General features: G+C 51.7%; 2 protein-coding genes across 2 annotated transcripts in view; one reads left to right on the forward strand and one right to left on the reverse strand.

Annotated features, from left to right (window-relative positions):
* ACOT11 (acyl-CoA thioesterase 11) overlaps window positions 1–1,953 on the forward strand; it is a 32,139-nt gene extending 30,186 nt beyond the window's left edge. The window contains exon 15 of the mRNA XM_019530634.1: window positions 609–1,953. Coding sequence (XP_019386179.1) covers window positions 609–764 — 156 coding nt within the window. The 3' untranslated portion in view covers window positions 765–1,953. The remainder of the gene's footprint in view (window positions 1–608) is intronic.
* Window positions 1,954–3,407: 1,454 nt separating this feature from the next.
* FAM151A (family with sequence similarity 151 member A) lies at window positions 3,408–16,442 on the reverse strand. Its single transcript, XM_019531478.1, has 8 exons — window positions 16,231–16,442; window positions 14,548–14,694; window positions 12,744–12,896; window positions 10,921–11,080; window positions 8,620–8,844; window positions 8,074–8,213; window positions 5,200–5,343; window positions 3,408–4,308 (listed from the first exon to the last, which is right to left on the reverse strand). The coding sequence occupies exons 1-8, from the start codon at window positions 16,364–16,366 to the stop codon at window positions 3,656–3,658; spliced, it is 1,758 nt and encodes a 585-aa protein (XP_019387023.1). The 5' UTR covers window positions 16,367–16,442; the 3' UTR covers window positions 3,408–3,655.
* Window positions 16,443–16,448: the final 6 nt, after the last annotated feature.

The raw sequence follows: 16,448 nt of genomic DNA on the forward strand, positions 1-16,448 counted from the left end.
CCAGGGCCATACAGACCAAAACCAAATTCCAGGACGGCAACGTTTCCTGCAAACCAGGCAGCGTTAGGCACATGAAAGCTCCTTTCGTAAGTCGCTGGCTGTCCCATCTTCTCCCCTGCTTGTTAACGGGTGCAGCGTCTTGGCCATCGTGAACACAAACTGATCGTGAAAAGAGGAAATCGAGATGTTCGGGTAGTTCATGCCCAATGTTCAAGCAGCTTTTCCCAGCTTCCCTGCCCCCGGCTGGCTTTGCTTTCAGTGTTCACACTCCCCAACACCAAAGAAGTGCCCTACCCCAGACTTTCGTGTGGATGACTAAACAGCGAAGGGACGTTTTATTCTTCAGTGCTGCAGAGCAGCTTTGCCACAGCTGCTGGTTCATGCTGTTGACTGGGGCAATGGGTGCCGTCCTTCTGCACCCAGAGGTATATAGAAACTTACAGCCGTTGGATCAGAGTAGGTGGTGTTTTTGTGGCCTGCCTATACTAGACCCTCTCTCTGAGTGGCTTCTGGTAAATAGTGGATGGAGGAAGGCAGTGTTGCTGTGCTGCTGGGGGATGCCAGGGATGCATCATGAGTCAGTAACCACTGTGTGCTGTGGATTTCAGGTGGCCTATTACAACCAAGCTACTCCAGGATACCTAAACTACGTCACTGCTAACATCGCAGGACTATCATCAAATTTCTATGCCACCTTTGAAGCCTGTGAGAGATTCCTGATGAAGAACAAAGATAATATCACAGTCGGGCTCCAGAATCTGTAACTGTCCACACTTCTTCCACAATGCCTTTGGGATTGTCTTATGCACATACTGAAACTAATGATCTAGGTGAAATGCAGGTGGAAGAGGAAATTGGCCTTCTTCAAATGAGTGATTAGTTAAATACAGCTGGTGGCACTGCTAGTAAAGAACGGTAGTTTTAAATCCACCTGCTGCAGTACAACTAAAATGAGCTCAGGCTCCAACATGCTTGATGGTGGTAATCAGAGAAGAGAAGGGAGATGAACACTTATAAGAAGACCGGTGTCAACCTCTGTGTCAGTTGTGAGGTCTCCGGTGGGTCTGGCGTGTTCACCTGAGTGCAGAATTTGGCCCTCCAAGAAACTGAAGCAAATAAGAAGGTTGGCCAAAGGGGAGGAGTACTGTCCTCCAGCCATTGGCCTTGCACTGAAAGAGGAAAGTGTAATCTGTTGAACTGAAAAGGGTTGTTTAAAATGCTGTAACCTCATGCACAGGAACGAACTTTTCTAGCAACATCTATCAAACCTGAAGCTTAGATTGAAAATAACCAATACCTAGAGGATTTCCACCAGTTCTTGTAATCCACTGGGGGAGTGTGGCCATCTTTACTCCAGTAAAGTAAACGAAGACAGGCACGTTGTGGGGTGGAGGTGGGGATGGGTGGGATCCAGCCTGCTTTATGGTAACCTGGTACTCATGTTCAACACACTAGGCATTATGATGTAGGATACCTCATTTGTGTGCTGCAATCTCATGCCCTGTCTCCTCCCAGAATATAATGGGACAGCAGTAAAACAACTCATTGCTTTTATGACCTCATCATAGCTCTTTTCCCTGGGTCTTCCTTGAATGGTGGCCACATATTTTCCTTGATCAGCCTAAGGCTGAGGGAGATGAAACTATCGGTGGTGGAAAATTGATTCCTTTTGTCTCACTCTTCTTGCAGCAGCAGTGCAGTTTTTAAGGAAATGTTTCCTTACTTGTTAGTAACTAGGGAACAAAGGGCTGAATTTCCAGAGCGCCTCTGCTTTGAAAACCATTTTCCTGTGATGTCTAATAAGCTGCTTGAGTTGAACAATAAATATTAGACTCTCCATCCAGATTTCTCCAGGCTATATTCTAGATCCCCTCAAGGCAACTCAAGACATGTTGCTGCTGACCATGACTGTAGGTGGGTATGGAAGAAGTGACAATAAATGCACATCATAAATACAGTGTGTGTGCGCGTGCATGTGTTTTTCAATGCAAATGTTTGGCCATGAATTACGTACAGCTCTTCTTGGGGAAGGGGATCCCCTTTGGCTCTACGCCCACAACTAGCTGAGGTTGGTCTCCTAGCCGCACAATGTCCGTGGAACTGGAGTGGAGGTAGGGAGGAGCAGGGTGGTTTGTGGTATATGAGCACGTTTACTGGAGGTGAACTGCAGCAAACAGATCTGAATGATCCTTCTCTAAGGAGAGGGGAACTGGGAAAATGGGGCAATGTGGAGAGTGGTGCCTTAGCCGCAAGTGTCCATTCACGAAACCCCCAAACCACTGCATCCAGCAGAACGGCTCCACATCCCAAGTGAGAAAATATTAACGATTATTAGTATTAATTTAGTAATAGAGGCCCTAGAGGTCCTTGGCTGCTTCCACTATTTTTATGTTGTGTTTAAAATAGACTGATGTGCGTTCCAGTTGATCTACTGCGCAGAGATTCAGTCTCCAAAGAGATGGTCCTTGCCCTGCCCCAAAGAGTGTGCAATGGAGAAAGGCAGTGGTAGGCAGGACCCTTGCTCACGTTGCTTGCTTAAAGGGCACGTACGCAGCCACGTCACTGCACTGTTCGCACGCGTGCCCTGTGGTAAAATAGACCTGCCCTGCACCCTGGGGAGCCACGTTAGATCAGCTGCACAGCGGTTCTAGGCTCCCTGCCTCAAGAAGGGCTTTGCACCTACATCCTAGTTAACGATGACCGGAGGGTAGGCATTATCCACTCCCTTCTGTCGCCCTCCTCACCTTCTCTGTAATAGTCCTTGAACAAAATGGACAGAGCCCATTGTGCAAGTTTCTGCTCTGTTGGAAGCAAGGGCCCAAGCTTGAACCCAGGGCTTCCCCCTACCTCTGGCAACAGCCGACTCCCTGAGCCGCACCACAGTGCTCGTGCTCTTTCTCTCCTCTCCCCCCCCCCCCCCCCGGTATCTCCCCATCTTGGCTTCCCAGAGCACCCGCTCCAAGGGGACAGCTGAAGATGGGGTTGCATAAAGTCTGACCTGGGTCTGGTGGTCAGGGCAGTGTGTTAGGCAGTCAGAGAGATGTAGACACACACCTGGCTTTAAACCTCCTCATGGGGAGGCCAAATGGAAACAGATTTGGGGGTCCTGTTTGGAGGTGCTTTTTCAAGCAAAATAAAATGAAATTCTACATGAAAACTCATTCCAATTCATTGCCTTTCATCCGCAGCGCTTCCTTAGGGCACAGACACTCAACATATTAACACCAGTGCAAGGTTTTATGCACCGGTGGGATTTACAGTGGGATCTAGAGCTGACAGATGACTGATTACTCTGGTGCAGCAAGCTGCCCTAGATGGTATTACGGCTCTGTGCCAGTATGCGGCACTGGAGTAGGTCCTAGCCTGGTTCCACCGAACAAAGGGCTACCCCACGCTCGTTATGGGCAGGCATGGTGCGATGAACACCATTATAGTTTTGCTGTTATTTTTCCCCAGGATAAATCTATACTGAATGTTCGCAGGTTATGCTTGTGGAAGGCTACATGCTGTTTGTCCACTCTTCTTGTTTTAATCCCAACATAAAGGCAGGTTACACTTACAAAGATGGTGTGGCTCCAACCTCAACAGATATTTGACCAACCGTGGAGCTTGAAAGAAACCTTACCAAACCACTTACTAAACTTTCAGAGAAATTCTAAGTTGTTAGACATCCGCCACGAAAGCATTTCTGTGTTGCCTTGGTATAATAGACCCTTTTTTGCGCTTGAGTACTGATAGACCGAAGTCCTGGAAAGCCATCCCCGTCGCTACCCTCTGAAGAGCTGTGTCGCACTGTGACGGTGTAGCTGGGCGATGCCTCCAGCAGCTTTGCAGTAGGTAGCCAGGACTTACCGAGCAGCACTGCCTCCAGCTGAAATGACACGCGTTGCCAGAGCCCCTTGCAGAGTGTGAGCATATCTTTTATCAGTAGGTCAGTGTAGCCATCAGTCAGCACTTCCCTGGGCCAGCAAGGGGCTATGGTGACGTGAGGGAAAATGGTGTTGATGGCACGCAGGAAGTCTTCCCCGTGCATGTAGCCCGGCGCGTCGAAGCTTCTGTAGGACACAGCCAGGCTAACCCATACGGGGCTGCATAAGAGATTCTTGGCATAGGCCGTACTAAGGAGCTCCAGCGCGGGGTGAAGTGCATCTGGTTTTGTCACATTCAGGAATATGCCCCACGGGTTTTGGCTCCTGGATATTGTCTGTAGACACTCTTCCAAGGAGGTGCCTGTTGATGCAACTGGTATGAGATTTCCACCGGTGCCGTTTTGCACAGCGACGTCCAGTATGATCATGCCGCTCCTATCTAGAAAAGAAACCAAAGAGGAGATTTCTCTTTATGAACTTGAGCAGAAGTGGCCCCTTGGATGCAGCAAACTTACCGGTAGGTGTAATTTAGGACTGAGAATTTGAGGCATGTAATGTCTCCATTGTATCTGGCTTTGGGTAAAATTAATTTGACAGCTAATTCCCAATGGGCTTATTGTCTTGACTGTTTTAACCGAACGCACTGATCCAGCTGTGGGGTTAAATCTACCCGAGGAGGCAAGAGGTGTCACTCTTCTTACATACCTCAGCTTCCCTCAGTCCGTGCGACGCCTTGCAGTCCTGGCTGGTAGACCAGTGCCGTGCTGCTGGAGGCCTAGTTGCTGCTATACCTCCTTTAGACTATTGGCCCTTAGCCCAGGATCACTGGGTCATCTGAATCCCATTTCTAACCTAGGATTGTTGCTCATGAGGGATCCTCAACTGCTTGAAACAGCTTGGGTTTGAATCATGCACCATTAGGGCTTCCTGCACCTTGCACAGGCTATTCTACAGTTGTTACTGCTGGGTCAGGTCCTCCCAGTAGTCGGCTTATAGGTCTTCTTTTGCGGTAATTCATCCCACTAAGCCTACTTATATCCCACCTTCCGCCCCTAGTGCCACTGGTTTATCTATTGATGTTACCGGTGTGGAGCTCGCAACTCAGCATCTCACAGATCCCTCCTCCTTCCTATTCCTAACTTCTCATTTCCTTGCCTTTTTCACAGCTCTGTCTGTAACCAGCCCATTCGCACGTCTGCTGCAATCCTAGCCTCCCTGCCACAGTGCACTGCAACGCTTAGCAAGTGCCATTTGTTCTCCCTCTTATAAACCCACGCTGCCTAGATTTTTTTTTTTTAGCTGGCTAAGGGGGGAAATGTGTGACAGTCACCTGTAAGCGTGGACCGTGTCGATGTCTTGCTTTCATTGTGTTCCACCCCATACCACTCTATGGAAAGGCCATCCCCGTCTGATGGGTGAAAATACTCGAGTAAATCACCCCCAGGGTAGTAGACTCTCTTCCTGGTCGGCTTCACTGTGAGGTTGAGAGGAAAAGAAGCAAACACCATCAATCCATGCAGTGCATTACTTGTGCTTTTGGCTCTCAGGCTCTGCCTACAGGGAGAAGCCAGCACCAATCTGTGAGTTACCGTCACTGCTGCTTTACCGCAGGTGGTAAGTTAGGACTGTAACACAGCCGGGTCTGCGAGTTGTTAAATGGGCTGTGACCCTGCTCAGGGGAGGGAACTACCTACAACTGCACGTAGGATTAAATCGCCAGGACCCCTGCTCACAGACTGAACGTGGCCTCTGTAGCCAGCAATTTAGCTAGCTGTGTCCCGATCAAGCAGCACTTGTTACCGTTTAAACTGAACCTGGGATCATGGGCAGATGAAGAGTGAAAGCACTTTACAGCTGATCAGCTGTAAATTAAAAGCTCAGCATCCAGTGCTGCCAGTCCCAGCTGTCACGCATACATGGCTGCGAGCAGAACTTGGGCTCAGAGCTTCCTAAGTGCGTGCCGACTGCTGCTGCTGTCACCGACTGGCGAAGGACGGGGGAGAGCAATGCCTCTCTGCTTGTTTGTGGTGCGATGGGGTGTTGCTGTAAGTTCTGCTACTTGACTTTTATTACTTCCGAAATTTAGGCCTTGTCTATGCTGGAAGGCAACCAGTGATCTAATGAACCAGACAACACAAGGGACGATGTTCGGAGCTATTCCGTGACAAGGTTTTTAAGCTACAGCTTAAAACTCTGGGAGGACCTGATTCTTTTTTTACCACCTGCTTATGTCTCATCTTAAACACAGCGAGCCTTTTCCCTAAGCATCTAGGGAGCACTGGGCACCACCGCTTCTCCAGTTAAAGTGCAAGAGGTTACAAGATCCCCCCACAAAATGCCCTGGCAAAATCAAGGCAGACCGTACTTGGCAAACCTGACTGCTCCCAAATAATCTAAGTAGTTTTAAAATGCACCGTGATCAGATTACGAATGAGACCGAGACACAGTTGCCTGTGATCACAGGGGTCTGAACTGGGACTCGAGAGGTCTCTTCGAGTCCTATGTTCCTACACACACCCCCAGGCATGGGGAGAGGGGACCTTTTTCATGTCAGAGCAGCACAAGAGAGCATGAGCACTCCTTTATTCCTGTGTCACTCATCAGCCCAGATGGCAGAGCAATGCATTTCTGGGCAATAGTTTCCACCCCCCCATTTCCAGGTCAGACCTCCCCCAACAGCAGCTGAGCAGAGGTAGCCAAGCACAGGATGAGATGATCTCTGTGGGTATGAGAGGAAAAGCCCACCTTGGTGGGTAGGGAGACTGGCTAGTCTAGGAAGCCTTTTCTGCCTTTGGATCCATGAGAAGGAGGTGTCATAGACTGTCACCCTCCGCGTATTGATTTTGACAGGCAAGGACTGTGTCGTTCCTAGTCACTCTGCTGATTTAAACCTGGCATTGAGCTGAGAGGGCTACTGTGCAATTTCTGGTTATATATCTGCTTTAGGACAAGGGACAACTCACTGTATTTGCCCCCCCGTGTGTATACCACAGGTGCCAAAGCACAGAGGAGTGGGCTCCAGGGAACTGTCTGCGCAGGCAGTGGCATAGCCCTCCTCACCCATGAGACTGGAGCAGAGCCGGGAGTTGGTGTGGGTTTGTACAAAGGGCACAGGATTGGGTGCCAGGAGACCCCAGCTCTGTTCTCAGCTCTGCCACTGACCTGTTGAGTGACCTTGAGCAAGTCATCTAATCGCTCAGTGCTCCGCTTCCCCCACTCCCAGCCTTAGCCGTATTTATTTAGGGTGCAGGTTCACAGCCATGCAGTCTGCCTTTATATCAGTGTTACTGGGGAGGGGACACGATGTACAGCCCTACACTGCCATAAAGCACTCCCCCATGAGGTACAGTTACCCCTTGGAAATCAGGAGTGTGGGTTGCATGGGTGGTGGGAGTGTGTGCCCATAACTCTAGTCAGCTCAAGGCAAACAGGCTGTTCCTGACTCCTCTCCTGCCTAGCCTGTAGTAGTGCCTATTGCAGGCAGCTGCCTTGGGATTGCTGGTCACTCGCTTCCTCCAGCTACTAGTGTAAGTATTCTGTGTCTGCACCCTAAGCAAGCTGTGCAGGCATGCAAAGCCATTAGCGCACTAGGTTTAGAAACAGATGTTGTCAAATGAGGCAGAGCAGCTGTGCTAGGACGTGTCCTGGCACAGCTGATCTGCTTCATGGAGGGAAACGCACACTGCCTGTTGTCCCACTCATTGGTCTTGTGGGACATTGGGTGACGTGTCGTCCTGGGGCTTGAGGGGCCAGATCGTGTGCACCCTAGGAATCCCTATGCAGGTCAAGCTCTGGTAGCACCTCGCTTTCTCCACTTACTGAGATGTGTCCCCAGGGTCTCCAAGGAAAGCCAGGGGGCTTTAGGGGCCCAATCCGGTATGGGAATCCCTAGGGTGTGCAGGCTTGGTCCATTCAAACTCCCAGAGCACGTGCTTGAGGGCGGATGGAAAGCATGGGAAGCCTGCGCTCTCCCACCACAAAGTAAACAGACATCTGCTGCTAAATACCAGCCCAAATTGATACTCTCTGAGTCAAGGCTGCTATTTGTGGTGTGACAAGGGGCATGGGTGTCTGTTTATTTAGCTTTTGTGCTGCCATACAAATTTGAATGGCAGCACCAAGGTGATGAAACGTGATGTCTGTTTGCTCCCTAGGCTCCCAAGCTGACACGGGGCTGCTGGGCAATACCATCATCCAAACATACAGGCCATTTCCTTGAACTGAGACAAGACGGGATCATAAATGTCATAGTAGATCTGCTCAGCACGGCTGTTATCCCGGATGAACAGGAGGTCCTCCACCATCACCGGGTCTGTCTTCCCCTGCCACAGGGTCAGGCTGTACCTATGGAGAAAAGATGCAGCTGAGTTGGCGGGGCTTCCTGCAGGCTCCTGGGCTGCCTCTGTGTGACTTGGAGGTGCAGCTGGCTACTTAGCCGCAATTTCTTTGTGGTCTTTCAAAGGGAAAAGCACCCTGGGGCTTAAGTGTTTGGTAGCTCTGGGAATCTGGAAAGCCAGTATTGCCCAGGGCACTAGGCATTTCTCTTTTAGCTAGTCACACTGCCAGGCTTGTTCATGCTCAAGTGTCCAACTACACAAGATTCCTGCAGTGTGGGTATAACGCGTGCTTAGAGGCCCCACCTTCTTGAGCTGTAGTGTAGATAAGGCTCTGCCGGCCATTACTGTTGTCTAGCCGGCCAAGTTAAACCTCTTGACAAATTGAAGACAAACTGGTGCTGCAAATTGCTTACCTCTCTGACTGGTTCAACAGCCAGCTGAAATGAGGCCAGGCCAGTCTCACCATGACGGCCCGGACAGGGAAAGTCACTCTCTGGGGCAGGTCCCTGATGAGGTCATGCATCTTCTGAATCATTGCCCTGGTGTAGGTTTGATTTGGGAACAGCGGTGAATAGAGGGTCGTCCACCCTGGAGACAGAGTGCAGTTCGGGTACTTCTCCTGGACGAGCGAGAGGAACCTAGAGGAACCACGTTTACGGCAGGGTTTACTGCTAAGAAGCGACTCCAGGAAGCAAAACCCTGTTGTTAAACCCACAAATCTTTGAACTGTGTAACAGATGCCACTAGATGGGGATCTTGATGTATAAACGCACATGCACACAGGCGCTGCTGCTGGCACACACAAGCGAGTTTGCCTTTTCTCCCCCAAGAAGACAGGTGAGGGTGAGCTGCGACACGGATCTGCACCCACCGCTCTCTCCTGGCTCTCCCTCGGCTCTGAGCTAACCCTCCGACAGACCCCAGGTCTACTGCGGCCCGGAGCCGGCCTGTTTGGATTCACAGCAGGCTGCAGCGATGGTGGGGGACAAGGTCTGTCTGAGGCCTGAGTTCAGTGGAAAAAAGACGGATGTTTAAAATGGTATAAATACGGATAATACTTATAAAAGAAACCTACCCTTCCCCTCAGCGGCCTGCACTTTCAGCCATGCAGCACATGCTGTGGCAACCTGGAAAAACCTGTATATCCCGCATAGCGCGAGGAGGCTGGCGCAGCTCCAGCTTGGCTGGCAGGCTGGGACAGGGCTCCCAGAGTTATTCATTAAACTGTGATACTATGCAGAAGACTGCAAACGCCTCTTAAAACACAGCAAATTGCTTAAACTGCTGTATCGAAAGGAGATCGTTCCTGGAAATGCTGTAGGGTTTTAGTGTGATTAACTTAGGACCCTGTTGATTTGAGCCTCATTGAAACTATAGATGTTTGTCTCTGTAAGAGGGAAGAGCCTCCAGAGCTGAGTCTAACTGTCCTCTCTGCCGCTTCTGCGTTACTGGGCCCTCTGGGGCTGTTTGTTCCTCCGAAGAAAGGAAAGGTAAACTGCGGGGGGGATAACACATTTACTTCGGTGGGGGATAACACATTTCCAAAATGAATGCCGCAATTCCTGGCCATGTTGTGGATTTAAGTCTGGCCCCAAAACTCCCGTCAGCCACATAATGCACTCACTGGTGTGTAAGGGGCATCTGAAATCAATAGGGGCCTCGGGTCATGGGAAAGCAGGCTCCTTTGAGCTTAAAAACTCTGTTTTCTGTCCAGAAGATTCACGCTGCCAACCGGGGTTGGTTACGAGTATTGTCCGTTGCCATACAGACAGCTGGGTTGATTAAACTCATGTCTCTACAGAGGCGCCCAGGGGGCGAGGGGATGTTTAGAAATTCCTCTAGCTTGTTCTCCCCCTCCCTGTATTTTCGCACTTACAATGCGCTGCTGAATATAATACACGGCTTATTTTGGAAAGGCAGAATGAAGGGAAAAAAACCCAACTTTTTCTTCTTGTAGTAGGTAACTGAGTAGCAGTAGCTAAGGAGCTGCCCGCACTCATTGCTCTGCTCTCCATGCATCGTGCAGACTTTACTGTAGTTTTTGCCTGCTGAGCGGCAGAAACTGCTCCTACTGTATTTCCTGGCGTGTAATGAGCGCTCCAAATACCAGCCGCTGGCTTTTGGGGGGAAACAAGCTCTGCATTTTATGCAAGAAAGTACAGCGCCTGCTAGCCTAAAGGCTCAGGGGTAAGCAGGCCCCTCGGTATTTCTGCGGAGCTGGTCCTGTGTGACCGGCGATGTTCTGGAGAGCTCTCTTATCGCCTTGTATATCAGCCCCTCAGCTGAATGCCCATCTCTGGTGTCCCGGTGGCTGCTGGAAAGGCTTTAGGACCAGGTTGTAATCGAGTGTTTCATCCCACGTCTATTGTGTCATTCTGGGAGATAAGGGCCAGGGTTGTGCGGCGGGGGACCGGCCTGTGTGCACCTGAGGGTACCTGCGGGCTATGAGTGCTACCTCTGCCTCTTCCTGTAGTTATACAAGCCTAGCAAACCCACTGCAAGCTTAACCCCTGTTTTGTTCAGGAACTTGCAGAGGTAACAGTGACGGCAAGAGGTGATGGCTGCTCCTGAGTGACCCCTCTCCCTTGGAAATGGCTGACTGGCATGGGGTTGATTGGAGGGTGCTTGACTGGGGTGACTGGGGGGTGATGGTTCAGATTCTCCAGGGCTTGAGAAGCACAAAGCGAGTGGTCAGGAGAGCTGGGCGTACTCACGTGCTGGCATTGAGTGATATGTTTAGGGGCACGTTGGGGCCCTCCAGAATATCCGCGTTCAGCCACACGGGTCGGTTGATGTCCACCTCCTGAGATTTCTTTAGCAAAATTTCCAGAGCGGGGCCAACAGCTTTGATGCTTTTGAAATCCAGCTTGATCCCTGCCAGAGAGAGCGTTGTTCTTTGCAGTCCCGGTGCCACTTGACACGAGCGGCTGATCCACTCCCAGCACCTTTAGCGAGGGGCCCTATGTTTATCACTGCCCTGCCACTGGCCACCACAAGTGCTGCTTCATTATATAATCATACCATCATAGCAAAGTAGGGCTAGAAGGAAGCTTGGGAAGTCTCCTCTGCGACGGGATCATAGACTCATAGAAAATGAGGGTTGGAAGGGACCTCAGGAGGTCACATGTAGTCCAACCCCTGCTCAAAGCATGACGAGCCCCAACCAGATCATCCCAGCCAAGGCTTTGTCTACCCAGGTCTTAAAAAACCTCCAGGGATGGAGAGTCCACCACCTCTCTGGGTAACTTGTTCCAGTGTTTTACTGCCCTCCTAGTGAGAAAATTCTTCCCAATATCCAACCTCAGCTTCCCTTGCTGCCACTGGAGCCCATTGCTCCTTGTTCTGTCGTCTGCCACCACTGAGCACAGTCCAGCTCCAGCCTCTTTTGAACCCCCTGCAGGTAGTTAAATCAGCAGTCTCCTCTTCTCTAGACTATATAAGCCCAGTTCCCTCATCCTCTCCTCATAAGTCATGTTCCCCAGCCCCCAAACCATTTTTGTCACCCTCCACTGGACTCTTCAATTTGTCCACATCCTTTCTGTAGTTGGGGGGGGGGATGGGGCATAAAACTGAGCACAGGACTCCAGATGTGGCCTCCCCAGTGCTGAATAGAGGGCAAGAATCACTTCCCTCGATCTGCTGACAACGCTGCTACCCATGCAGCCCAGGATGCCGTTAGCCTACTTGGCAACAAGGGCACACTGCTGGCTCATAGCCATCTTACTGTCCACTGTCACCCCCAGGTCCTTTTCTGCAGAGCTGCTGCCCAGCAGTCGCCCCGGTGCATGGGATTGCTCCGTCCTAAGTGCAGGACTTTGCACTTGTCCTTGTTGACCCTCATGCGATTACTTTTGGCTCGATCCTCCAAATTGTCTAGGTCACTCCGAATCCTTGCCCAGCCCTCCAGCGTATCTACTCTCCCCTGCCCCCCAACTTGGTGTCATCCGCAGACTTGCTGAGGGTGCGCCCCATCCCATCCTCCAGGTCATTGCTGAAGACATTGAGCAAAACCAGCCCCAGGACCAACCCCTGGGGCACTCCACTTGGTACCAGCTGCCAACTAGACATTGAGCCATTGATTACTACTATCTGAGCCTGATGCCCCGGCCAGTTTCCTATCCACCTGACAGTCCATCCATCCAGCCCGTACTTCCTTAGCTTGCCTGCAAGAATGTTGTGGGAGACCGTATTAAACGCCTTGCTAAAATCAAGGAACACCACATCCACCTGTCTCCCCATGTCAGTCCGACCTATCCTTTAGACAGGATCATTCCTATCTAAACCATGCCACACGACATCCTTGTCTAACCCCTTTCTAAAACTGCACAATCAATTCTGTCATGTAACTGCAAGGCCCGAAGTCACCACAAGTGCCCTAACCTGCCACAAGTAAAGCAGGGGGTTGAGGGCCGGCAACGTCCTACCGTTGGAAGAGGCCGACAGGGTCATGAGCAGAGCATTTAGGCATCCTTTGTTTCCATAAACAACTAAGGGCAAGGGTTTGCATCAGCTGATTGAAAAGCACACCTTCCCTTACCTTTGCGTGAAGAGTTCAGGACGGCATCCAGCCACTCCTGGAAAGAGTTATCACTGTAGATGGCAGGAGGATGTGCCATGATGGGCTTGGTTGTCTCGTTAGGGGTCATGTTTCCTTCTATGTTGATATCCGCTTCCAGCACCATGACCTCACCTGTACAGGCGATGAAGCACAGGATGAGGCCTTGTCTGGGTGCGGCATGACGAGAGGGAGAGACTTGGTGTATAAATCACAGCCCCTACACCTCGGAGGCGTTTCAGGAGGGGCTTGATCTTGCAAAGTGCTGAGCACCTGAGGTAGGATCCGGCACTGCGCTCATCTTTCAGCAGGTGCTAAAGCTGACAGGACTTAGAGAGGAGTGCCATACTTGCTGCCCCACCTCCCCCAGTGTCAGCAGGGCTGCGTCAGCTGGGGAGGGCGACCACAGCCTCTGGCTGATATAGGTATGCTAGCAAAACGAGGTAGCACAGACCAAGCCTTGCGTACCTCCGTGATGTCTCCGGCCTCCTCTAGCCCAAGTAGAAACAATTCCCATATATAATATTCAGGACCCCTCCAAGGCAGCGAACCGTGCTACCACCCCTGCCTCTACATTAACAAGCAGCAGTCTAACTGGGTGTCAGTACAACAGATGAGCGTGTCTGGGTGATCATGGCAGGCCTGATCCAAAGCCCAGCAAGGTCCTGGGAGGCTTTATGTGGAGCTGGACTGAAGGCACCAGAAAGGTGGTTCTTCTCGACTTGGTGTTAGACACCCGCTCCCAACGGGGCTTGTTACTCTGAGCCCCGCTTCCAAGCGATAAGCGCTCCCTGACTCCTCCCAGGTGACGGACACAGGACGGCAAAGTTCGCTGTTCTCCTTCTGGAAGGGCTCCAGACGCTCCCTGTGATAGATCTGATCTGAGAGATAAAATGGGTGATCTGCACGGCTTCGCGCAAGGCCATCAAAAGCTGATTTTTTTTGCACCGCCACGGAGCTCTCGGGCCTGTCTGCATGCACATTATCGCCTCAAGACAGAACCGTTTCAAACTGAATGTGGCACAAAACGTTCAATTTGTATAGAACAGCCTTATCTCGTGAAACTCTGAGCAATCCCTCCTTTTTATCACTGTGATGTGAACTATCCCTTTCTACTTATCATCAGAGATTGCTGCTGCTTGATTAAGTGTAGAGAATGATATATTCATCTGAACATTAAACTTTAACTGACCTCTTCTCTTCCTTAAATATTAGACTTTTTGCTACTAAGAAACCCACTGTCAGGCTGTTTTGTCTTATCTTATATCTGGGATAATCCACTCAGAAGTGTCTCATAGGGTGGAAACCTCTCCCCAGTCAGATGAATGTATAAATAAGGCAGCTTTACAAATGCTGAGTGGCCACTAATCCCATGTGATCGCTCCAAAATCCAATATGCTCCAGGGCTGCCCGGGTTGCCCATATTGTGCTCTAAGACCCAGCAAACCCATGGCCTGGAAGCACAGCCCCTTTCGCACCGACTTCAATCAAACCAGGACTTGACCCCACGGCTTACCAATATCACACCATTAGGAATATAAGGGCTGAGCACGTGTTGTACCTCAGACCCACAATGCCTGCCACCTTGCCTGTGGCAGCTATTTAATGCTTTAAAAAGGGGAAAACTCCCTGGTAGCTGAATGCAGGGCTGCTCAAGGAGGAAAAGAGTCCTTGCTGCCTCGTGCAGGGGTCAGCTTGGGACCTGTGGGCTGAGGACTGGTTGCCCCGGCTATGCTCGCTTTCCTAGCTCTGGAGACAGTCGGGGATGGGAAAAGAAACCCATTACTCTTTAAGGCATCTTCCATCTCGCTCTTTTTGTTTGCAGCATGGTACCAGGTGACAAGCAGCCCATCCTTTCGGGGAATGCGCCCCAGCTGTAGCAGATACTCCAACAGGTCTCCAGCTGTGCTGAAGGCTGGTTCGGGTGCTGGGTCTGCAACAAGGAGGAAGCAGCATTATGAATGACTTCGGGAAATCAATGTCATACTCAACCAGGCAGAGGGCAGGGCAGATTTGCACCTGCTAGATGAACTAAATCAGAGTTGCACGTGCTTTCATAAGCAGCGGCTTTCTTCCTCAAACTACAGCAACCCAAGTCTGGACTTTTATGAGGGGTGAGCTAGGGACACGAAGGGAAATAATATTATAACCGCCTGACTGCGCCCAAAGATTTATGTCCTGATAGAAGAAGCTCACTAGTATTATGGGATGCACTTGTTTCAACTCCTGCAGAGCCAAAGAGGTTAACATCTGTTAACTAGGCAGCTTTTGGCAGATGGGTGTGATGAATAGACTGCCGGCTTCATCTGTGGGTGGCGAGGAGCTGTCGCAGGAATCGCCGCGCTTAGCATTTGGGAATCAGATCCTGCAGCTCCCTGCACAGGGGGAAGGACGCTCTGCCGGGACGAGCGTGCCAGGGGCTGGGGCCACCAGTTGCTTAGAGCAGTGCTGCTCAACCTTTTTCCCCAGTGGGCCAGGTGGGCGGTGGGATCCCACTGGTGGTCCCGATCTGGTACTGGCACCCGTGTGGTGGTGCCATTTGGCCACATGCAAGAGATGCGGGGTAGCCCAGGTGCAACCTAGCCCTGTGGGGGCAAACGGGGGCATGGGTTGGCCCTAACCTGGCCCCGCAGGGGGAAAGGAGAATGGCCTGGCCCCGATCCAGATGCAGCACAGGGGTGTGACCTGGCTATGATCGGCGTGGGCTTTGGGAATATGGTGGGGGGGTGGTGACTAGTAATGGCCACCACTCCCCCCACTGCCAAATTTCCCACCCCATGGGCCTGAAGCCACAGTTCACGGGCTGTATTTGCTCGGGATCGAGCACCCTGAGAAGACAGAGAGCCCGGCAGTGCCCTCAGACAGGCACCGGGTGCCTTTGAACCCCAGCACAGACTCTCAGCCCCCGCCTGCAGCCACAAATAAGCCCTGTAAAAAAAAATGCGATTAAAAACGGCCGTGCTCTCTGGGTCCTAACCAACCGCCTCAGTCCCAGACCCTCACGAACCCAAAGGAAACAAACAAAATGATCTTTCCTTCAAGCTACTGACTTGTCTACTGAGTCCACCTGCATGCGCTATGGCAGGGCCAGTGTCCCGCCCTGCGCAATGCGTATTGACAGTCCCGCGGTCATTAAGCCGGGCCTTTGGGGGAGCTGGGATTGCAAACGCTCCCGGCTGCCGGACGCCGTGCAGGCTGACTGGAGCCCGGTCCTCGAGGGGAGCTGATGGGAGAGCTGCACAAACTGGGAGAGCCACAAGCCTGCACCCCTAAACCTCATGCTGCAGCGTCTTTGCTTCTGCCTGCACCTGCCCCGCCGACGCGCTGCCACACCCGTGCGCCCGCTGCCCAGGGGTCGGTTGCGCCCTGCCCCTTCGGCATAGCCGACTTCAGTCCACCTTCTGTCTCGTGCAGACGGCCGTGCATCTCTGGGACCGCCTGGGGTTGCCGCTCCAGCTCGCCTCTGTACCTGAGCGCGGCGCCGTGCGGACGGTCAGACACACAGCTAGCGCCACGCAGGCGGCGACCACCGTGACGGCACAGACGCCAGCAACTGCAGCTCCTTTCCTTCCCGGGGAGGGGCACCTCTTCTTGCTGGGAGTCATCCCTGCCCTCTCAAGGCACTCCCCTGGGAGCGGCCGGGCTGTCCAAAAACGCAGCTTCGTCCGACAGGAAAGCGAGGGACGG

The sequence above is a fragment of the Crocodylus porosus genome, unplaced genomic scaffold, assembly GCF_001723895.1.
Source record: "Crocodylus porosus isolate Cpor-Errol unplaced genomic scaffold, CroPor_comp1, whole genome shotgun sequence".
NCBI classification, from domain to species: domain Eukaryota; kingdom Metazoa; phylum Chordata; order Crocodylia; family Crocodylidae; genus Crocodylus; species Crocodylus porosus.